Raw genomic sequence first — 23965 nt, 5'->3', positions numbered from 1 at the left:
GTGGTGGAGATGCCCAGGGACAGTGACCAAGCCCTGCTCAATGATCCCTCCATCCCAGCCTTGAGGGTGCTGTCACTGAGCTGGGGCCATGCTGGCAGAAGTGGTCTCTGCCTTGGATGACCAGAGGCAGCCTCGGCTTCTAAGCCTTGCTGCACTGTATTAGCAACTAGTGACCAGCCCTAATGCCTGGGCACCGTGTGTGTGTGTGTGTGTGTGTGTGTGTGTGTGTACACGTGTGTGTTGCACATGTGTGTGTTGCAGAGTGCAGTACACAAGATTCACAGCTGAAGGTCAGCCTGAGCCAGGTCTAGGTTCCATACTCCCAAGGCATCAAGACTAGGACCGCCGCTTCCAGGAAGCTGCCCTGATAGCCCAGCCTCCTTTTCTGAGCAACTTGGGTTTCTGGAATCACAGCCTGGAAATCTCAGAATCTCTCAAGACTTACTATCATGATATTGACAATAAGGGGCACCACTCAGCACTTCACAGTTTACAAAATGCTTGCAGGGCCTAATTTCATCAGATCCTCATAGCAACTCGGTAGGGAAACCAAGGCTCAGCCAGGAGCCATAACTTGCTCAGGTTCTCGAGACTATGAGGTGGACAGGCTGGGGCTTAAAACCCTCCTCTTTCACTGACCTGCTGTGGGACTTTGGGTATATCACTTGACCTTGCTGTGCCTGCGGACAGGAAGAGAGCAATGGCACACAAATAGGAGCTGATCTTTCTTGAGGGGTTCCTATGTGCTGCTTACACGTATTTATTTTAACCTCGAGATAAGCCTCCTGAGTGGGCCCTATTATGACGCTGCTTTACACAACAGGACAATGGGCACAGGGAAGTTAAGGACCTGGCTCAAGGTCTCACAGCAGACAGGATTTGTATACCCAGGGGGCCAAGGAGTCAGGATATCCATATCTATTCCATAGTGCAGGAGAGGGGGCCCCTCCTAGCCCGAGGGAGTAACCCAGGGAGCAGCCCAGGCCCCCAGTACAAGGAGGACACTCATTCTTCATAACAGTGGGAACTGACCACAGGGCAGAGTGAATCGTGCACTCACGCAGCTCTTTAAAATGCCATGGAGAAATGGTCAACGTAATATTAAATGAAAGAAGCAAGGAGTATATATATTACACCATCTCAGCACCATGTGATATATATTTGTATATGCAAAGAGAAAATAAAAAGCCTGCACCAATGGTTGCCCTGACCTCTGGGAAGCCCATATCTGTGCCTCAGTTTCTTCATCTAAAGAATAGAGACTATAAAGGGCTTACTTAGCACAGTGCCTGGAGCAAAGAGCTCTCAATAAATACTGACTGTTATGAATAACCAGAAAATCTTAGAAGGCAGGTCATCTCAGAGATAATCTGGACCAGCCCTCTCCCAGGACAGGCATCCCTTGGCAGACCTTTCTTACATACCCCCAGGACCAAGGAGCTCACCCCTTACAATGGTACCCTGGTACCTCCTTCTACTATAGGCAGGTCTCCTTGGGAGAAAGCCCAAGCCAGCCTGGGCCCCTCAGTCCCTGGGTGGCCTTAGCATTGGATGGTGGTGACCTTGGGAAGGATTGTCCATCTCCCATTCTAAATCCTCTGGTCTTGGGACTTCCATGGTGGTACAGTGGTTAAGAATCCACCTGCCAATTCAGGGGACATCGGTTCGAGCCCTGGTACCGCAAGATCCCACATGCTGCAGATCAACTAAGTCCATGTGCCACAACTACTGAGCCTGTGTGCCACAACTACTGAAGCCCGTGCGCCTAGAGCCCGTGCTCAACAAGAGAAGCCACCACAATAAGTCCATGCACCACAACAAAGAGTAGCCCCCGCTTACTGCAACTAGAGAAAGCCCACACGCAGCAACGAAGACCCAACGCAGCCAATAAATAAATATAAATAAACAAATAAATCCTCTGGTCTTAGACCTTTCTATGGGTAATTCTCCAGGTGCCAGTTTGGGAGGGTCTTTCTGGGTGGCTCTCTTGTCCCCAGCCCAGGAGACCACCTCTCATCCCTCACACTGTCTCTAGGATAACTGAGAAACATTTGCTGCAACACTTTGTGCCTGTTCCATTTTCTCCTTTGGAAAACAAATGAGGAGCCAGCTGGGTCTGACCTCCTCCCTACCCCACCCCCAACCCCTCCATCCCCCAGGGGCGGGAGGCCCTCTCTGTCTCCTCCCTGGACTAGTGGAGAACCCCAAGAGGAGGGGCCCTGTGAGCTGGCTGTTGCCATGGCAATGGCAGCCCTGGAATTTGACCACTGGGGCCCAGGAGTGGGGGTGGGGAGTTGGTACAGGCCATGCTGGGGGCAGGGAGGAGGGTCCAGAGGCCCAGAAAAGCCAAGAAGAGCAAAGGCAGGGCTGGGGTCAGGGTCCTTCCATAGCCTCAGTTTCCCCATCTCTAAAGGGGAAGAGGCTTGGACCCCAAGATCTCTTTCCAGCTCTAATCTAAATTGGAGTCTGGGTGAGGGCTAGGGGTGGGAGAAGTAACCAGAGTAAGGTCAGCTGACCCTTTGATGGACAGAGACCCCAGGAGGCAGAGACTCGCCCCAGGTCACACAGCACGTCCAGAGCAATACCAAGACTAGACCCTGGGAGGGGGTGGTGTGTCCACTCTGGCTTCCCTATTTCTCTACTGGAGAGGACAGAATGCCTGCTTCATGTTTGGGGGAAGAGGACCTCCAAGAATGGCTATGGCTGGGCTGGGCCCACAGTCTTGAGACAACAGACAATGTGCCTACACCAACAACCCCCTGCATTCCTGGGTCCAGAGGGCTGGGCTGGCAGAGGGCCTGCCCCCAACCCCGCCTGCGGTGCCAGGCTGCAGTAGGTATTTTTAAATGGGTGCCCGCCCCTCTCCGCCTTCCCGCCTGCCCACTCCAGGAACACAGTGAATTCTGTTGTCAGCCTCCCTCCACTTCAGCCAAGCCTGAGCGGGGGCTAAATCCATGGCCATCCTCTGTGCCCCTGCCGTCAGGTAGCCCTCTCTTGCTGGCTGCCTCCTTCCTCACAGTCAACCCTGGGATCAGGGTGATTTCCAGGGCCCCTTCAGCTATGATACCCAAGGCCCAGAGAGGGATGGGACTTGTCCAAAATCACACAGCACAGATGAGGATTTTGGAATGCTATGCCGCCAGCCTGTGCCCCATCTCCAACTGTCCATTAAGTTATACTGCTGCTGCCCCAAGGCTTCCTCGCCTCTCTGCCATTGATCCTCAACAGCCACCGCCTTGCTCCCCTAGGTTGGCCTCCAGCCACCCCAGAAAGATGCTCGCATTCTGACCAAGTTACTCCTGAGCTTAAAATGCCAGCCACCTGGGAGAAAAACAGAGTTGGAACCATAACTCACACTACACACCAGGATAAATTCCAAATGAATCAAAGATCTAAATGTAAAACAAAACAAGAAAACGTAAAATACCAGAGGAAAACGTGGGAAAATTGCTTTATAAGCTTAGAGAGGGAAAGGCCTTTCTAACCACGACTCCCAATCCAGAAGCCATGAAGTAGAAGCTTGATAAATTAGACTACATAAAAATAAAAACTTCTGCATGGCAAAAATATACCATAAACAAAGTCAAAAGTCAGTGACAAGTCAGGAAAATATATTTGCAATTCCTAACCCAGACAAAGGGTTGAGTCAACCTTTTATTTTAAAGGTTGACTCAACCCTAATATTTTAAAGGTTCCTAGAAACTGATAAAACAAAAGGCCAATAACCCAACAGAAAAATGGGCCAAAGATGCAAATAGTTTACAGAAAAGAGAATCCAAATGTCTCTTGGACATGTGGAAAGATGCTCATATAACACAAATTAAATACACTGAGATACCATTTCACCCATCAGATTGGGAAAACACCCAAAGTTCTGACTCGGTGAGACTGTGGGGAAGAGGCCTCTTTCTCAGGTGGTGGACCCTGTGGAGAGCACCAAAATTAGAATCACATATACCCTCTGTCCCAGCAATTCACTCCCAAGAAATTGCCCTTAAACATACACCAGGCTCCATACAAAATACCTTATGAATAAGCCTGTTCACTGCAGCCCTATTTGTAACAGCAAAAGATTGAAAATGACTGAAATATCCTTTAAAATGTGGTTAAATACAGTTCAGTAATCTGTGCAATGAGACACCATGTGGTACAAGAAGGAATATGGAAGCTCTCTGAGCACTGATGAGACAGATCTGCAAGCGATACTCAGTGGAGAGCAGTGTGGACCGTGCATCTGGGGAAAGACAGTGCATTCGCTGGTGTTTGCACATAAAATCATTCATGAGAACTAATAACCAAGTGTCCTGGGTAGGGCAGGGTGGCTACTGGTGGAAAGGAGAATTTGTACCCATTCTGACTTTTCTTTACCATGTGAATATATTATCTATTCAAGTTTTTTAAATATATAGATTGAATTTTTTAAAAACTTTATCTCACAGTGCAGCCCCTAAGCCTGCTCCAGGCTCATATCTCAGCTATGCAGAGCCTTTGCAGCCCTTATCCTCCTCTCACCCATCAAAGGCTTCTTTGGTTCAGCCTCCTCCTCATGAACCATCCCTTCTGTACACTCCCTCCTGGGTAGGGACCCTCTGGGCTCCCCCAGCCGCTGCGCATCTCTGTCCCAGCTCTGATCACCCCTGGGGTCTGTGTGTGTGTGTGTGTGTGTGTGTGTGTGTGTGTGTGTGCGTGCGTGTGTCTGCACACTGCCCTGTGTTCTTGTCTACATACAGGACCAAGTCCTGAGGGACTCCAGGTGAATGAAGACTGAATAAAAGAATGCGGGGGGTGCTGCTCTGGGACCCAGAGTTTGCAGCCTTTGCTTTCTCCCTCTGTTCTCCTAGCTGGTCTCCTCTTTAACAATTCCAGTCTCAATCTGTGAGCTCCTGCAAGATGTTCTCCTTGCCCACTCTGCAGTCATAGAAGGGCTTGGCACTCCAGCCCTTTCTGCAGAAAATTGCTAAAGTCCTCCTTCACCGGCTACCTCCTCACCCACCCACTTCTTAGGCTGCGTGACCTCAGGGGTGGGCATTGACTCAACCAGAGTTTGGACATGAGTCTCCAGCCTGGATGAAGGTCCAGAGGCTAGAACTCGCTTGGCAACCCTGGCAATCCTGCTCCTCTCTGGGCCACAGATACCGTCTGTAAAGTGAGGTTGGCAACAGGCAGCTTTACAGCAGGGTGAGGATTTTTGCCAGTGAGAACCCAGCAGAACCCCAAGCCCGCAGAATCCCGCTCCATATCCATGTACCCCCTTAGCTCTGTCCTGAGGGCAGCTGCCTGGCTGCAGGGGGCGGGGGGGGGGAGTTGAGCCTCCCTTGGGAAACTCAGTTTCTCCCTCCTCCCACAAAGATGACTCTCTAGGTTATTCTTGGTAACTCTAGCCACTCTCTCCACCCCTGGGAGCCCACCTCAGACAGGCCAGGCCACCACCCTCCCTTCTCCTTTCAACTTGCTTTATGAGTTCCCCCACTGATCCCCGCAGTGGTCAGTGGTCCAGCCCAGCCGCCAGAGGCATTATCACATTTAATTCTCACCAAAACCCTTTAAGAGGTGCCATCACAATTATCACCATTTTACAGGTGCATAAACTGAGCCACAGAGGGACTAAGTACTTGCTGATGGTCACACAACTAAGAGGAAGAGCAGGATTTGAACCTCAGCCATCTGGCTCCAATCTGTTCTAACCATTACACCAACACAGCTGGATGTAGGATCAAGTGCAAGCACTCAGGCTGACCCCCAACACCCTGGGTAACCTGCCCCTTGCTGATCTACCAGCATCAAATTTCCCCACCTGCATCATACTCTGGCTGCATCGTGCTCTGGCCATAGTAGTTCCTCCAACCAATCACACTCTCTTACATCCTAGGCTTCGGCACATGCTGGTCTCTCTGCCAGGTGCACCCTCCCCTATCTTTATGACTGTCAATTTCCTATTCATCCCATGTTTTTGGTGGCCAAAGAAGTGGGAGCATAGGCTGTGTGGCAGGCCAGGTTAGGCTAATGCCCAAGGAGGGCAAGGCCTGGCTCCTGAGACCTTAGACTTGCCAGGCTCAGAACTCAGGCTTTCTCTTGCCAACACCTGTTCACACTTCCTTTTACTCACTCTGAGGAAGTCTTCCTGATTCTAACCTAAATTACCTCACCCTAGAGGAACTAGTGGGACTCCTGGGCCTCTAGAGAATTTGCCTCCATCTGTCCCCCAGTGAGTGAGTGAGCTGGGCCAGACAGCATGCCTGCCCTGGGAGCATGGCTGGCTGGTAGCTCCTACCTCCCGCAAAGGGCCTACACCTTCCCAGGCAGCAGCAGCTGGCAATCAGGGTCTTCCCAGCATTCTGACAGGTCATCCTGCTGGTCGAGTGGGGCCCAGCCCAGCTCTAGAGGCCCCTGGTGGGGGCATCATTGCTCATAGGAGCCCCAAGGTGGGGTGCTCCATTGGCCGGGCTCCCTCTGGAGACCTGGTCCCCAACAGGGTTTTGTCCCTGCCCAGGGAGCCTGGCTAGGCTCAACTTCTTTTTTTTCTTTTTGTTTTTTGGCTGAACTTCTGAGCCTGCAGAGAAACTGAAGGGAGAGGCTTATCCAGCTCTAAACCCTCCACCAGAGCCTCTCTGCCCCAAACAGGGATTCTCTGGCTGAGTCCCAGGGGGCTCCATAGAAGTACATGGGGAGGAGATGCGGTCAAAGGGGCAGACACGCCCCCCACCTTCACTTAAATCAACAAGGTTCCAAGTTGACCTAGTTTATAGCTCTATGTCAAGATTCCTCTAGAAGAAAGGGTTCTACTATTTTTAAAAGCTTGGAAATTACTGCCCTGGGATCAAATCCAGACTTTTGAGTGCTGGCCTTCCAGACTCCCCAGGACCCACCCAACTTCTTCAGAACCAGGGAGCTTTCACGGTACCCCAGAAGCACCAGAGCTTTTCCATCACGGGCCTCTGCCTTCCTGGTTCTTTCTGCCTGAAAGCCCTTGGCCCCACTTCTGTCTGTCAGGGCCTTGCTCGCTCTTCCAGGCTCTAGCCACTGCCCCACATTAGCTTCCCTCACCCTCACGCACCCTCCTTCTGATTCTCAGTTCTCAGATGGGGCGTCCTAGGGCACCCTTCCTGTTTGTCCTATAGCCCACGTGCTCACCCTGCACATACAGGCACTAGCGGATGGCAGTGGAAGTGAATTTTAAAGGTTACCCTGGGCTCTCCAAAAGCATTACCAGGCCGATCCCAGAGTTAATCACCCAAGGCTAATTATAAAAGCTAGAAGCAGCTGTGCAGTCAGTTGTGTTACTCCACCAGTGACCATGAGCATCCCCGGCCTCAGTCAGATTGCCGGGTCTTCCCCCGGGAGTGAGGTCCTGCTCCAGGCGGAAAGTAGGCGGAGGCCCTCTTCCCCGTCACCTGGTTCCGACGTTCGCTGCCCAGCCCAGCCCCACGTGGGACACTCAGGGGGTTTCAGCGCAGGGAGCAACTGCTCTGTTCACATCTCCCCAGATGGATAATGCCACTTATATCACTAGTTAAGTTGACATCTGCCTGCCCATATCTCCTCCCACTTCACTGTCATTAAACTTTGCTACAGGCAAGGTATGAGGGGTTCTCAGGCGAGGTCCTCACTTTTGATTATCTGCCCGGATGTCTCTGTAGGTACAGAAGCCTGCTGGGGATCGTGTGTGTGTGTGTGTGTGTGTGTGTGTGTGTACACGCATGCACATGCCTACATGTTGTGGACCTCAGACTATGCTCATGTTGGGGTGGATGGGAATCTATAGTCAACTTCCCCCACAGCACGGGAGACAGGGCAGGAGGCCGGGGGTGGGGGAGGCGGTCTGGGCTGGCTGTGGGTCCGGGCCTCTCTGGGCTCTTTGTCCAAATATGGAAGGTTTTTTTGTCTCCATTTGAGTCACGCCGGCCATGGCCCAAGAGATCTGCTTTCCAGATACTGCAGGCGGGACTGCGCCAGCATAGCCTGGCCTGCACCCCCACCCCCAACCCTCCTTTTCCTGCCTGTGGCTCAGCTCAGCACTCTTCCAACCTCCTGGGCCAGGGCTTTCTCCACCAGCCGGGAGCCCAGCGCCCACCTCAGCAGCTCTCCAGCACCGAGAGAGGTCCCTGGGTCCACGGACGGGAGGAAACAGTCCCTCTGCCTGCTCGTCACCTACTCTCACTCTGCAAAGGCCCCTCCTAGTCAACTGAGCCACTCAACTAATATTTACTGAGCAACTACTATGTGCTAGTTCCGGAGACTATGACTGTGGACTGTGAATCCCATGGGCTCCCCATGTCCAGCGAAATCCACTCTGTCCTCCTACGTGCCCACCTCGGTGAAGGTACCACCCCAACCCCGGAAGCCCTGAAATCCAGGAGCTTGAGTAACATCCATGGATTCTGGAACCAGACTGTCTGGACGTGGATTCCCAGCTCTTGGTTAGCTTTCCTGATCTGTGCAAACTACCTCACCATGCTGTGCCGTGGGCTCCTCACCTGTGAAACAGGGAAACAGTCCCTCCCCAAGGCTGCTTGAGAAGATTAAATAAGTGAACATGTGGAAAGGTCTCAGACCAGTGCCAGGCACACAGGAAGGGCTTTACAAGCTTTGCTACCACGACTGGTGACTCTCCACCCCCTGCACTATATTGAGGCAGGTGCTATGGACTTTCCATCAGCTCCCTCCCTGTTCTCTCTGCATTAGACAAGGTTCTCTCCTGCAGCCCTGGAGTGAGGCCAGCCTCGGTTCCAATACCTCACTCCTCCTGAGCCCTGTGATCTGAGCTTGGCACTTCACCCTCTCTGGGCCTCAGTGTCTAGTTCCCACCCGCACCCTCAATCAGTACTGGCTTGGAAAGTACCCTTTGCCCATCTGCCTGGTTGCTTGGGCCTGTGATCCCCAGGGCAGAGCCCACAGAGGGCTGGGCACGGATGGTGGGAAGAGCTCAGAGCAGCCTGGGGACTCCCCAGGGGCATGGCCCAGCTCTCCTCCTTCTGCCTTCCCCACTCCCTCCACATTATTTATTTAATAAATGTGTTTCGATGCCCCACCATATACCAGGAACAAGTGGGCTTGGCATAGGTGGGGTCACCTGACCAGAACTAAGCACTGGGTCACAGGCTAAACTGGGGACCCACCCCACCCACATCTCCATACCGCATAAATTTTGAGGTCCATCCACCCCCACAAGTAGAGAGGGGCTGAAATGACTGTGAGTCCTGCGTAGGGGAGGGGTACTGACATGCAAGCGAGGGTGCTGAGGAGACACCACCCTGTACAGGACCCTCTTGCTGAGGCCTGGTCCTGGCCAGGGGCCTCCGTCTGGCTCTGTCGGAGGCAGGGAGATACAGAGGGTCAAAGAGACAGACAGAAGGAGTAAGACTGAGGGAGGAGGGCAGGGTGAACAACAGAGAAGGGAGGAGAAAAGAAAGCAAGGTGCCCGCAGTGATGGAAAGGCCTGGTGTGAGTAGAATAAAGAGGTGGAGGAGGGAGGAGGCCCTCCCAGCCCAGGCCCAGGGTCCAGGTGAAGAGGTGGGGCAGGCAGAGGAACTGTTCTCCCTGCCCTTCTCCTCCTCCTCCTCCTCCAGTCTCGGGGCCAGGCCCAGGACTATTTTTAGCCTGGGCTGAATTTAGCTGTTCCCTCGGAAATTCCTCACCCGCCCCAGGCAACGCCCCCACTGGCCTTGGGGAGAAGCCTGGAAGCTCTGGTCCAGGCAGGAAGGGAGAGGAGGGCCCAGAAGCAGCAAGGAGCTAGAATAGTACTTAGGCCTCTGATGAGGAAACTGAAGCTCAGGAGCAGGCCCCAAATCTGAATTACTCCTCTCCCTACAGCCTTTGCCCTACTCTCCTCCAGGAAGGCCTCCAGGACTGCAGGGCCACAGAACAGCACTTGTCTTGGGGTCTATGGTACAAATATCACAAGGATGCTTTGTTTTCAACTACAGGACCTACTGTGAGCACTGCTAGCAAGGCTGCCTGCCTGTCTATTTACCAGTTACTCTTCCCCCAACTCCTGAGCATCTGCAGAGTCTAGCGCTCTCCTGGGCTCTGCCACATCTAGCACGCCCACTTTACAGATGGGGAGACTGAAGTCAAGTGCCTTGTCTTGGGTCATAGCCAGCCAGGCAGCATGGGCCTGCTTCTTCTCTCTCCCACATGCTCCTTACCCAGGCTGCTCCCAGAAGGGCTGTTCTCTGGTGAGAAGCAGGGCACATCCGCCGGAGCAGGAGGAACTGAAGTTAGACGAAAAGTATATGGGGCACAGAGGCAGGGACCTGAACTGACTCAGAGCTCCTTCACCCTTCCAGAAGTGCAGAGCAAAGTTCTGCCCTGAGGCAGGGGGATGACTCAGATGACCCTGCATCTTGTCCACTGCCTCATTCTCTAACTCCAATAAGAGAGGTAGTCCCTACTCCCCCTACCCCAGTTTCAAATAGGGCCTCTGAGCCTAAATTTTACCTCCAAATTATCTCCCTAGGAAGTTCTTTTGATCCCTACATCACCTGCTCCCCTAAGCTCAGGCTTCTTCTCTCCCTGCTCCCTCCAGTCCAGTCATCCCCCATGACCAGACAATACTTTTTAATGTGCCCACTTGGCACTGCTCCTCCTCAGCTCCTTATCCTCCATGGCTCCCCACCACCCACAGGACAAAGCCTCAGCGCTTTAACTCAGAATTGAGGCCTCCAACCTGGCTCCTGTACGCACAGCCCCTCCCTGTGCGCTCTGGTCAAACAGAGACCTCCCTGCCCTCTTGGCCCCAGACATACATCGAGGTTTCTCTTTCCTGGCTGGCTCAGCCCAATTCTCTGAAATACCAAGTGACCCATGTCCCCTCCCCTCTCAAGAACTCCCAGTGGCCCCTTATACCTGGCTGTGAGGTGCACGGACAGATTGCTAGGCCTGGTCCACTAATGCATGGGAGGGCAAGACACCTTCCCTTGCTGGGTCTTAGTTTCCCCTCTGAATAATGCAGGGGTGAGGGGTGGTTAGAAGACACCCTGGTTTCTAAGGGTCTTTTTGGGTGGACCACCCCGGCATTCAAGGCCCTGCCTCTCTTCTTCCTTCTCCTGCCTCCGGGCCTGCCAAGAAGTTGGACATCTCACCACCAGGCCCCACCCCAGGGAGACTAGGAGAGACAGAGGGCGGCAGTGAGGAACCCGGAGCAGGACCTCAGTGACACAGGCAGCCAAGAAAGATGGAGCCAGTAGGATTTTTGGGGGGGAGGGGGTCCATTCCCGTCCTTCTGCCCCTTCCCGCCACATCTGCTCCTTGACCTCCAATGCCCTGTCCTGGGAAAGGACTGGATGTTTGTCCAAGGGGGTTTGGGGGAGGGGTCGCAGCAGTCCCAGGAGGCCAAGCTATGGGGCTGGCTGGCAGCCAGGACCCCAGTCCTCCCTCCCTCCTGCTCCGTGCTGCCGCTGTGCTCGGGAGCAGGGCCTGCTCACCCCCTGGGAACCAATAAACAGGAAACAGACACCAACCTGCTGCTTGCTCCCTCAGCCTGGCCCCCTCCACCACAGTCCCCCAACTGCCCTCCCACTAGCCCAGGACCTGCCCCACCTCCCCCTGGCCCCAGGATCTCAGAACCAAGAGGTAATAATCGCAAACAAATGAACAAACGTATGGCTTCTGGGGAAAAAAAAAAACCTCAGACTCCTTCATTTTGAAACCGCAAGGTTCTACACTCTGAAGTGGCAATCTCAAAAGCACCCACTTTAAAGTGGCCACAATTCTGAGAGCTTCCAGACCCGGGGTCGTGGGCTGAGGGTTCCGTAAGTACTCTCTCTGGCCCTCACGGTAACTCCTCAGCATCCTCGCTCTGCAGGGCAGGAAACTGAGGCTCAGAGCTGAGGTGCAGGGACTCGTTAGATATCGCCCAGCTGCGCGTCGGTCAGGTCTAAGATGTCAACCCTTAGCAATTCGACTCCAAAGCCCACGAGGCACACCGACCTCAGACTCCCTGCCTTGGAGGGGCTCTCAGCCCAGAATGGGAAGCAGAGGGGACTGAGACCCACTTCTTAGGCCGGTTCCAATGGGTCTGGGGCTTTGATTCTGCTCTGTTCCCAGGCTGGGGCTGGTGGTAACGAAATGGGAGGGGGAGCTGGAAAGAGGAGCAAGGTCAGTGGGCATCTGGCTCCACTTCACGGCCCAGCCCCTCTCCCTCTACCCACCTCCAAAGGCCCAGGCTGCTGAGCCACCAACCCTACAGATGTAGCCAGGACCCCACCACCTGTCCATAACTTTGTCCTCTGCTTCATGGCTAGAAGGAGATGCTGAGAATCTGAGCATCTTGGAATCAATGTCTCTTAGCATCTTAGAATTCTAACATCTTAGCATCTCAGTCATGAGGGGAGGAACTACCATTTCTTGAGGAAGCCCTCTTGGCATTATTTCATTTAATCTTAACAATAATCCTCGGTGGACTGAAGGGATAATGCACCCATCTTACGGATTCAGAGGGTCTGTAAATGGTCGCCCTGGGTCCCAAAGCCAGCCTGAGAAGAGAAGGGATGTGGACCATGCTCCTCATCCTCCACGTGCCACCCTTCAGTTGCCACTTCTTGGGCAGCACCTCGGGCCCTCTGGTCCAACAGCACCAGGGCCACCAATCCGCAGCACAGAGCTCCCAGCACATGGGGATAGGGAGCTCCTCGCCATCGGCTCTGAGTCAGCCTGGGCCAGGCCAGCAGAGATGTTTCCCACTCCACCCTAGATCCCCCTCTTCTCTCTTTGCCCTGGCTCTAAACTCTCCTGCCAGCTGCCCTTCTTGGCAGCTGCTTCATCCCAATTTTTAGCCAGCCCCCCTAGAAGCCAACCCCATCCACAGGGGACCCACTGGCTCTTCTGCCTCTCTCCCACCAGAGCAGGGCTCAGCCACCTTCTGGACCCCACCCACCTCAGGGGGCTAAGATCCTTGTTGAGAACGCCCAACAAACAGGGATGATGTCCAAGCTTTCCCCGTGTGTCCCTATTGCCCTTCAAGGGCCTCAACAATTGACTGTTGAATGAATGAATAAATGACAAATGATCAGGGAAAGAAACGAACGCAGGATAAATCCAGTGAGCCGGAGTCCCCCAGCTCCACCCTGTGACCAGCACCTACTGGGGGCTCTGGCTTCCAGAAGCCTACAGCCTCGCCCCTCTGCTCACCTGTCACAGGCAGAATAATGGCCCCCAAAGACGTCAGAGTCCTAATCCCCAGAACCTGTGAATCTGTTTTCCTACATGGCAAAAAGGACGTTGCAGATGCGCGTAAAGATTTTGAGATGGGAAGATTATCCTGGATGATTCACGTGGGCCCAGAGTACTCACAAGGGTCCTTATAAGAGGAAGGCAGAAGGTTTGGTTCAGAGTGAGAGAGAGATCTGAAGATGCTATACTGCCGGCTTGGAGAATGGAAGAAGGGGCCAGGAGCCAACAAATGCCCGCAGCCACCAGAGGTGGAAAAGGCAAGGAAACAGGTTTTCCCCTACAGCCTCCAGAAGGAACACAGCCCTGCTAACATCTTAATTTTATCTCAGTGAAACCCATTTTTTTCTGACCTCCAGCACGGTAAGATAATATCTGTACTGTTTTAAAGTCACTAAATATATAGTAATTTGCTACAGCAGCAATGGGAAACTAATATACCACCCATCTGCAACTGCAGACCCTGGAATTAGCTCATGTCCCTCCCACCTCAGGTACCTCTGGAGACTCCCCTTTCCCTCTCTTCCTGCCCAGGGAGTATCTCAGAGCCCCATGACTCCCCCAAGCCCCAGAGGAAGTTTTAACATCCCAGCAGCAGCAACACTTCGGTGCACAGACCCCAGAGTGAGCCCCACAGCCTGCCACAAGAATGGGGAGAGGCCCCGCTTTATGTGCGTGGAGGGGTGCAGAGCGGCAGCTGGTGGTAGGGAAAAGGGCCCTGGGGACTTAGCAGGCCTGGGTGAGGCCCAGCCCCACTCTGAGCCTCAGTCTCCTTAGCGGCCTAAGGGGGGCTGTGAGCCCCACCACCACCACTGCAGTCTATAAGTTGGGATCCTACTAAGGACAGCTGTCGCCTCTCCCAGCAGGAGAGGAGGTTTTTCCTGGTGCCCAAGAACACGGAGGAATCTATGAATCTGAGAGGGGAAGGGACTTACTTAAGGCCACACAGCAAGAAAATGGAGAGGCTAAGGCTGGAACCCAGGTCTCCCGACCCCTAGTGCAGACCTCCATTTGTTATACCAAGTCATCCCTCATGAGCCCCACAGCTACTGGAGGGGGGCTCAGATACCCTGGCTGAGGCCCTAGGCGGGCCCCTGTATGTCACAGGCTGGGGCTCTCTCACAGCTCAGAGCGTGGCAGCCTGGCAGTCTTCCTCTGCCTCTGCCAGCCCTGGAATGCCCCAGAGGCCGGGGGGTGGGTGGTGGAGGGGTTGCATGGAGGATCAACTCCCATGGGGGGGCATGGCTCTAATAAGCTCCTGCTTCCCAAGGGACCTAGGGCCCCCGTTTCAGGGCCTGCCAGCAAGGCGCCAGGCTGCCTGGGCACATTTCCCAATAAGTACGCCAGGGCTGCAAGCCTTTCTGGGAAACATAGGCTCCCCCTCCCCCCCACCCTACTACCAGCATCCCTGCCAACTATGCTCAGTGGGAACTCTGTGGGGCCAGTGTATGGCCTGGGAGTCAGGACACCTTGGGCCAAATTCCATACCTGAGACACAGGGCCCTGGGCAAGCCTCTCTCCACTCCAGGCCTGCTTCATCCATATACTGGGGTGTCCACCTAACTAGAGGACCAGATGGGAAGGACAGGGCTGCCTTTGGGTGGTGTGAGCTCCCTGTCTCAGGTAACATGCAAGCTGGAGCTGCCACATGTCACAGTGGCAGCAGAGGAGACATCAGTGGGATAAGGCACTGGCACCTGCCTCACTGGGGCCCTGGGAACCTCCATCCTCCTAGCCTTTGAGTCACACCAACAGAGGTCTGCAGGGGGCGGCGGGTGCAACCCACAGCTCCAGTCTACCCTGGGGGCCTTGTCAACCTCCCCTTCCCCACTCTAAGCGACCCCTCACACACTGCCCAGCCACAGGAGCTACAGTAGCTCTGTGTTCACCTTGAATGCTGGAATCCAGGCCCTCACAAAGCCCTCTGGGCTGCAGCAGAAACCCACCACCCTACTGTCTCTGCCCCAGCCCAAGCCACCATCATCTCTTGCCCAGATTATTCCAGTGGCCTCCTGATCGGCCTCCCTGACCCACACCCCAGAGCCTCTGCGATCTACCCCCACAGAGCAGCCAGAGCAGACTTGTGAAAGCCTAAATCATATTAGGTCACTGCTCTACTCAGAACCTTCCAACAGTACCTGTCCCATCTCACCTCAAGCAAACACAGAACACCTCCTATTTGTCTATGAAATCTACCTCAAATTGCCGCAACCCATTTCCATCCTCCCTTAACTCTGACCTCATCTCCTACTTAACTCCATCCACACAGTCCTCTTGATTTCTACCTCAGGGCCTCTGCACTTGCTGTTCCTCTCTCCCCTCGCAGACTGCCACCTGTCTTGTTCCCTCCAGGCCTCTGGTCCAATATCACCACCTCAGAGAGACTTTCCCAGATCTCTTAATCTAATACAATACCCCCTCCCTGATATTCTCTAATCCCTTATCCTGGTTTCTTAGGCTCTCCCGCCCTATCTCTCCCTGCAGCACAATGTATCCATTTACAGACAGGTCTCCTCCCTAATCTGGAAGCTCCATGAGGTCAGGCCTTTGTTTTGTTTGCCGCTGTATCCCAGGGCCCAGAAGAGTGCCTAAATGTCCAGGGCTTCAGGAAGTATCTGCTAAATGAATGACCGCATTGCCTTATCAAGGCTCACTCAAGACTCTGAAACAAACTCCTAGGGCACACAACTTAACATGTTCTTTCCCACCCACCAGCCTCTGCCCATGCTGTGCCCTCCTCCTAGAACCCCTCCCTCTCTACTGTGGATATTCAGATTCTTCCAGTTTTCAAAGCCACGCTCCAGACAGAGCCTCCTCCAAGAAGCCTCTCCCGCCAGCCCGCAGGCTACTTCCCTCAACATCCTACAGCCCCTTCCAGGCTACTACTAGATCCCAAATTCTCTGAGCATTTTGGCTCCCCAGGCAGCCCGGGTTGCCTCCACCCCACTGCCCGGCAGCATGTGTAGCCTGAAAGATCACAGATGGGCGGGAAGGAAGCAGGGGGGGCAAGTTCCAACACTGGGAGGGGGGCTGGGGACGGGATTAGCAGCAGCCTCTCAGCCTCCCAAACCCAGCTGGTCCTGGAAATCTGGGGCTGGAAAATGTCAGACTCAACTCCGGTCCATCCCCCGACTCTTCCCTGTGGTGGGGGGAGGATGACCCATTCCATAGCCCAAGGCCCTTGGGAAGGAGTGGGGGGGGGGGGGGGCAGGGAATACGCAGAGGAAAAGGACAGCCCTGTGCCTGTCCTCCCCCTCTCCCCCTTCCCACCCTCCTCCTGCTGGGTGACAAGACATTTAATTATAGATATTTGGTACCGCTCAGAATTCCAAATGTCCTAATCGCCTCCCCTCCCAGAACTAGTTTCCATGGAAAAATCATAGCAAAGAGCCAAGGAGGGAAAGGAGAGAACCCCCACCCCTGCGGGTTCCCTGCCAAGGAGAGATAGAGAAGAAAGGTGACAAAGAGCTGCAGCCAGGCATTTGTCTGCAAGGCAGGGAGCGGGCTGGGCAAGCTGGGGATGGGAGCCATGTCTGCTGGGGGCAGCGGGTGAGGGTTAAGGTCAGGGTGGTGCATGGACCTGGCTCTGCCGTGTCATACTAAGTGACCTTAAAGTCAGCATTCTCCTTTCTGAGTCTTGAAGTTCTTCCCACTACAAACTTGGGCTCCAGTGAATTAAAGAACTACCGTGAAAGTGTTCAGACAGTGCGGTGCAGATGATATCCCCAAAGCCCTCCAACCCTGCCGCATTACCCAGATGGCAGACCAGTTCCACCAAGAAACAGAGACCCCTCGGGCTCCTCCACCTCTGAGACACTGACATTCTCGGATTTAGTGGGAATCTGAATCTGCGATTCTAAGAATTCAGCCTCGTGAGATTCTCACAGCTTTCATTTTTGAAGAATGAAACATTCTGTGTCTGGCATATAGTAAGCACTTAATGTTAGCCACTGTTATTGGTATTTCAATATGTTAAAGTTCTCTGAGTCCATCCATCTGATTCTGAGACATAAGGCACTTCCTGTTTCTGGGCCCTGTTTCTGTCAAATGGGTATCAGGCATTTGAGGGCAGAAGGTTGGATCATGAGGCTCTATACTTTAGGGCCAGAATGGCGGAAGCCTTGGGATGAAGAGTCGCTGACCATCCAGGCTACAGTGGGCCTAAGTGTAAATGACAAGGAGTGGGAGGGGGCAGGGCAGGGAGGCTCCACAGCTGGGCCTCCTCCCCCCAGCACATCCTCAAGCAGGTGTTCATGGAAAGCGACCATGAGTTATCCCTCATTCCCTGGGCTCCTAGGTTCTTAGAGCTGATGCATTGAGCTGCCTTTCTCTCCCTTCCAGCCACACCCTGACTCCTCATGTTTCCCTCGACCACCCTGCAGGCTGAGTCCTTCCTATAGAGCTTCAAAGACCAGGCAGTCTAACCACCCACTATACAGACGGGAAAACCGAGGCCCAAAATGACTCTGTCCAGGTCTCAGAGCAAGTCAGAGGCTAAGCCAGGCCTGGCACCACGCCTCCTGCTCCCAACAGTGGGGCAGCACCACACAGAGGGAAAATACGGACTTTGGGAGAGACCTAACTTTGAGGGACCCCCCCCAGCCCAGGGCTGGGTCAGAGGCCCCCTCTGTCCCTGGGGCCTCTCCTGCCAGCCCCCTGGTTGGGCTCACACTGGTTTCTGCCTCATCAGCAAAGCGTGACAGCCTCTTCTCTTCTTATTCTGGAGCCCACACCACACCATCTCCACCCACAGTCCAGGGAACATGACTGGAGCCCCCAGGCCAGGCCTGAAACAAGGGAACATTGTCTCCTCCATGGAGGCCAGAAGGAAGGCTAGACAGCTGCTCCCCATTTTCCTGGAGCCAGAAGGAAAGGGACAGCAGGAGGGATTCAGGCTAGCAGATGGGAGTACTTCTAGGCTTTATGAGTGGGTGGGGAAGGAGGGGATGGTGAACCTCTTTGGAGCTGACTGAAGTTCACCAGGTTATACTGAGGCCCAGAATGCCCAGTCCTGTGCTCAGAAATCAGTAGGGGGCAGGGAAGAGGGGTCAAGGCTGGTCACTGAGAAGCAGCTGAGGCAGTAGACCCTCTATTTTTCCCTTCTGCCCTACCCCCAAGGAAGACATGATCACACCACCCACTCACAGTACATAAGTCTGCCAAGCAGAGACCATTAACCCCATTTTACAGAAGGGGAAGGTGAGGCATAAATCAGGGATGTGACTGATCCTAGGCCACACAGGGATCTGGAGACGAGGCTCAAACCCTGCTCTTCCAATGACAGACTCACCAGTTCTCTCCCCTAAAGGGTAAGAGAGGATATCAAGCTGGGCCTGGAGAGATAGGAGGACTGAAGTGAGCGAAGACTCGGAGGCTGCAGAGCCTCCACTGAGGGCAGGGAGAAGCCTGTGTTATGGGCAGATATGTCCCACCTCATACCCCCCAGGGGCAGCGGGGGTGGGGGGCCTAAGCGTCTCCCTGAGATCATGTGGGACAGGGGGACAATTTGATGAGAGCAGACCAGGAGCCAATTCTGCAAAAGTTCCCTCCTCCTCTCCGGGTCTCAATGTTTCTTCTTAGAAGCAGTCCCCTTCCCCCAGTCTCCCTGAGTCCCTTGGTTCACCCCTGTTCTCTCCCCTAATTTACCTCTCAAGGCTCCCAGAGGAGATAATTACATGTGAAAAGCATCTGGGGAGGGGGCCTCTGGCAGGAGCTGCCCCAGCTGTCACCCTCCCCCACCCCCACGTTTCCAGAGACAACTGGCACTGGAGTTCGGGGCACCTGAGCTGTCCCACCAGGCTCTCAGAAAGGACAGGTCCAAAATATCCCCTCTCCCCACTCCCTGCCTACTGACACTGCAGACTCTGTGAGAGACACCAGAGCCAGAGCGGGGCACTAGAGAGAGGAGAGAGAAAAAGAGAGAGAGTTCAGAGGGGCCGTGAGAGCACTGAGAACCGGCAGTAACCAAATTAGTCCCGGGTTTAGGGTTTCCAGGCTCCTCACTCTGGCAGGGAACACAGTGGGAACACAGGCCATGGCTGAAATAACCCCAGGCCACCTCCACTCTAGGCCCAAAACCCTGAGCCTCAAATCTAGTTTCCAACTGGGATGCCAGGGCATCACACGGCCTAGAACCCATCTGAACTCACAGCCCAAACTCCAGGGACAGCTGAAGCCAGAAGGCAGACGTGGAGGCCTCAGGGAGGGCAAGTCCCCAGGGCCTGGGGTCTGGCAGAGGAAGGAGGAAGCATCTCAGAGTCATCAGGAAGGGGGTGGGGTGGGGAGAAGATGCAAGCCAGCAGAATGGGGGGCCAGCGCCCCCATCCTGACCCAGAGAGGCATCCCTGCCTGTGGGGCCAGAACCACTCTCAACCTCTCTCAAGGACCCTGTCAGCTGAACTGCAGCAGCTCCTCCCCGGCCCCGCCCTCCCCTAGAGGTACCCATTGTAAGTGAAGGAGGGTTTGGCAGATTTCAGGCTCAAAGAGTCCTAATTCCAACCCATGAACTCCCCACAAATCTGTGCAGCACAGCCGGAAGGAGATACAGGCATCACCTCGGCCACAACCCCCCTGATTTTACAGATGGGGAGGTTGAGTCACAGAGAAAAGCCAGGGCTGCCATTGCACTTTATGGAGCCCTCTCCACTACTCAGTAAAGCAATGACTTGTACCTCTCCAATTCTCCCAGGCCCAGATTCTGATCTGCCACAGGAAAGCCACATGAGGAAGGGCAAACCCATGTCAACTGTGGGCCCCCAAGCCCAAACATCCTACAAGGGGTTTGGTCAATAGGGCAGCAAGGCTCTTAAAGTTCCATCACCCTCACATCTCTTTATATATTGATAAGAAAGAACCAGATAGTAATCTTTAAAACCAGTCCCTGAAAAGCAAATAAAGAACCAGATTAGAACCCTTTGTAATTATCACTCAGAATACCTTGGCGCAGATAAGAACCTCTGACAGTACCAGCAGAAACCTGAAGACTCTGGAGCCTGAGAGGACAGGAGCCTTGTGTCATTAATACTCTTAAGACTGCCTGGGCACTTCCAGGACCAGAGAAGCTCCCTCAGATCTGGGCACCTGCCCAGTGAGCACTCTCGAGGGTCCTGTAGAAGTCATTATACATGGCCCTCCTTCAGCCCACCCGGAAGCCTCCCCACAAAGACTCACCACTTGCGGCTTGCTGCAGCACTTGCTGGCTGGGGCAGGCTCATCTGGAGCCCGGGCTGCCTCAGGGGGCTTGGCCTCAGCAGAGGGCGGTGCAATCGGAGTCAAGCAGGGCATATCCACTGGCACTGGGGCAGGGACCTCACTGGAGTGGAGGGTCAGCATGTACTGCTTAGTGACGTCCTCAAGAGATGGTGCCTGCAATGTAGGGTGCGCTTGGGCAGAGAAGCCCATGGGCTCTGGCACAGCCACAGTGGGGCCTACGGAAGTCAGCGGCTCAGGCACCACGATAGGCGTGAAGGTGGTGGGCACACTGGCATGACGAACATGTTTGGATAAGGGTCGGGCCTGCGACAGGCTGCCAGTCTGTTCCTCATTGCGCTGCTCTCTTGGTAGCTCCTGATGACTGCTCCGAGCTGGACGCTTCTTGGAACCACGGCGGATGAGCCGTGGCGACAGAACGTCAGGCAGCTTCGGGTCAAGGTGGAAGTCACGGTGGGCAGTGGAGGAGGCAGGCTGGGCCTCGGGTAGGGCCCTCTCAGACTGTGCCCGGCCCCTGGCAGGACTGGGCTCTTCTGGTTCTGCCCGCCGCTCTGCAAGGATGGGCTCACTGCTGGACGGAGGCAGCATGGGCTCGACTTCTCTGATGGGCTCCCCTCCAGGGCCCTCGAATCCAGGCCCAGCCAGCTCCCCGCGGCGGCTGGGGTCACTCAGAGATTTCTTCTTGGGGGCTTTGCCAGCAACCCTGTCATCTACCACACACCCTAAGGCACCAGGCCCCTGAACAATGCTCTGAATAACCTCCTGGTAGCCCTTGCTCTCTTCACTGCCCACAGACCAGTCACTGTGGCCGCTGGTCAAGCCCTCATCCACAGCTGGGGCTGCCAGAAGCCCTGTCTTGGGGCTCAGCGAGCCCAGGAGGTTGCTATCCACAGAGAACCCAGAGGGCTCCTCAGAAGTGGCGGCCCGGTGGCGCTGTGGAATTGGGTCACTCAGAGACCGGTAGGCCTCACCTGCCTCCCCATTGCTCAGTTCAGTCCCACCAGGGCCAGAAGGCGGGACTTTGCGTCTCCGGCGGAGGGCACCTGGTGTGGGAGGGGTATCAGGGGACACCAGGGCCCACCCTCCCAGACTGTCTTCAGCCCCAGGGCCATGGTGGTTGGTCTGGGCTGAGGACGAGGAAAGGGGTCGCCACATCCCTGCGGTACCCAGGCTGCAAAATGCTGAAACAGGAGGCTCAGGGTCCGCCCCAATGCCCTCATCAGTCAGACTAGACTCAGGGCCGGAGAGTTCTTCCTGGGACCGCTGCCCTTGGGTCACGTCTCCTGCCCAGTCAGGACTTCCAGGGGGGTCATCACTTCCATCATCCTGCTGGTCACCCATGCGCTGGATCTTCTCAAAAACCTGACGCGCCTCTTGAACATACTGATCCTGGACAACGAGGGGCAGCGGGTCCTCCTCGGTACCTGGGCCTGCCAGCAGGAGTTCAGAGGAGCTGGGCTTCAGGGCACTGGTGCGGGGTAGGCGGCGGGCCATGGGCTTCTCAGAGCAGGTAAATGACTTTGCCCTCCGAAGGGTGGCTGTCAAGTCCTTCAGTGTGGGGCGGGTACCAGGTGATGCTGGGGCTGGGGTGGGCACGGGCCCAAGTTGCCCCCCAGAGGCACCTGCTGATGGTGAATCTCTGCCATCTAAGGGGCCGCTCCCAAGGTCCCCAGCTCGCCCACCAGGTTTTCGGACCCTCAGCTCCGAAAGGTCTGAACGCAGGAAATTGAGTAATGTCAGGGTCTCCGAGGCAATATCTGGATTCGACAGGGACTTTCGTTGCCGGCTCCTGTCCAGCTCCAATCCTCCATCCCTCAACGGTCTCGTGGTGCCCACAGGTCCCTTGGTGCGGGTTCGAGCCTGGGGCCGTAGGATCCCTTCCCCAGCTCCAAAGCTAGGGGAGCGATACACGCCCCAGCTCCCAGAACCGCGGCTAGTCCACAGGTCCTCATCCTTGAGAGTCTCTGTGCTGGAATAACGGCTGCTACCACGTGAGCCTGCTGGGCTGGCCAAGTACGCGGGAAAGCTCACCCTGGCCACGCGGAAAGTTCCCCCCACCGTGTCTGACAAGGGCCGAGGTCCTTCCTGGGGACCTGGTACACAAGGAGGAAAGCCAGTGCCCCACTCCTGGGGTCCTTCCTCGCTGGGGGCTTTTGGGGATGTTGGGAGATCGGGGCTTCCGGCTCCCCCGGCCGAGTCCATGCTGCCCAGATTTAACCCATAACTGTCCGGCCTCCAGTCCTTATCCAAGAGGGAGCTTCTAGGCCTGGGCCCCGGCTTCCCTCCCCAGCAGTGGCCGCCCTCACCGTCTTGGTCCTCGTCACTGCCTGAGGAGTGGCCGCCGTGGCAGGCCGGACTCTGCGCCCCGGGCTGCAGCGGCGGCGGGCCCTCCTCTTCCTCCTCGCTGGAGCTGGCAGCCCGGCTGCGGCTGACAGGATAGGAGGAAACGACGGAGGAGGAGGAGGAGCAGGAGGCCCGGGCCCAGGCCTGCGGTTGGGAGAAGCTATGCCAAGAATGTAAACCATCCGCCGGACGCTGCACTCGCTCCTGTTGCTGCTCTTGCTGCCGCCGCCGCCTCCCCTCGGCCCCTGGGCCGGGCAGCGGCCGCGCCGAACGCAGGCCCGCCAGGGGGAAGCACGTCCGAGGAGGTGGCGTCGGTGGCTGCCGGGGTTCCCGGGTCGCGGGCTCCCACGCGGCACCGTCGGGGCTGGGCGTCCCCGAGCCCTCAGAGTCGGCACTGGGCCGCCTGGAGCCAGGGCCGCCAAAGAGCTTGCGCATCTCGGTGACGCTAGGCCAGGCCCCGCGCGCGGCTCCCTCCGCCGCTTCTTCCGCGGCCGCGGGGGAGACGCCCCCGTCTCGGGCCCCAGTGGAGCTGTCGTCCAGACGCTGCGCGTCGAAGCGCCGGGAGAGCTGGCGCACCGACGGCGAGAGACTACGGAGCGGGCGCGGCTGCGCGGGGGCGGCCGGGGGCCCAGACGCCAGCTTGGACACGCGCCGGGAGGGCTGGCCCGGGACGGCCGCGACCGGCCGGCACGAGGCGCGGCGCCGCAGCCCGGGGGTGTCCGTTGCCTCCTCCCTCGGCCCGGGCCCGCCGCTCCAGCGCTCCAGCAGCTTGAACGAGACGCTGCGATAAAGCTGGGGCCGGGGCGCCCCGTCCGCCATAGTGGCGGCGCTCACTCTGGGGGGGCTGGCCTCGGGGAGCCGCGGCCAACCCCCCCCTGCGGCCCCGTCCCGAAGGAGCGCAGAGGCCGGGGTCCGAAGGCCTGGGTCCCTCGGCGGCAGTGCGAGGTGGTTTGCGGGGAAAGGGTGCAGGGACCGGAGCAGTGGTTTATCTGCTGCGGCTCAAGTTTCTGCGCCCACGGGCCGCATCGGCTCCATCCCGCGCGACCCCTCCCGCCTCAGCGTCGACTCCCGGGCCCAGCCCCCGCCTCGCCCGGTGCGACCCGGAGCATCGCGGCCCGACCCGCTCCTGGCTGGATCCCAGCGCTCCGTTCCTCGGCTCTGCGCCCGCCAGCCGGCCTGCCTCCCCTTGCGCTCCCGCTCCGGCTCCCGCTCCCTCCCTCTAGGCTGCTCGCTCCTCGATCCCTTT

The 23965-nt window shown here is 56.1% G+C and overlaps 1 protein-coding gene across 2 annotated transcripts in view; it reads right to left on the bottom strand.

Moving 5' to 3' along the window:
* ARHGEF17 (Rho guanine nucleotide exchange factor 17) overlaps positions 1–23965 on the bottom strand; it is a 57640-nt gene extending 33675 nt beyond the window's left edge. For both annotated transcript variants that reach the window (XR_009055441.1, XM_057748607.1), the window contains exon 1: positions 20338–23965. Coding sequence is in view for 1 of the 2 variants with exons in the window: in XM_057748607.1 (XP_057604590.1) it covers positions 20338–23538 (3201 nt within the window). In the remaining variant the exon portion in view is untranslated. The remainder of the gene's footprint in view (positions 1–20337) is intronic.

Source organism: Hippopotamus amphibius, chromosome 9 (assembly GCF_030028045.1).
Source record: "Hippopotamus amphibius kiboko isolate mHipAmp2 chromosome 9, mHipAmp2.hap2, whole genome shotgun sequence".
In the NCBI taxonomy this organism is placed as follows: Eukaryota; Metazoa; Chordata; class Mammalia; order Artiodactyla; family Hippopotamidae; genus Hippopotamus; species Hippopotamus amphibius.
Note: the sequence above shows the minus strand (reverse complement) of the source record. Positions and strands in the feature narration are given on the sequence as shown.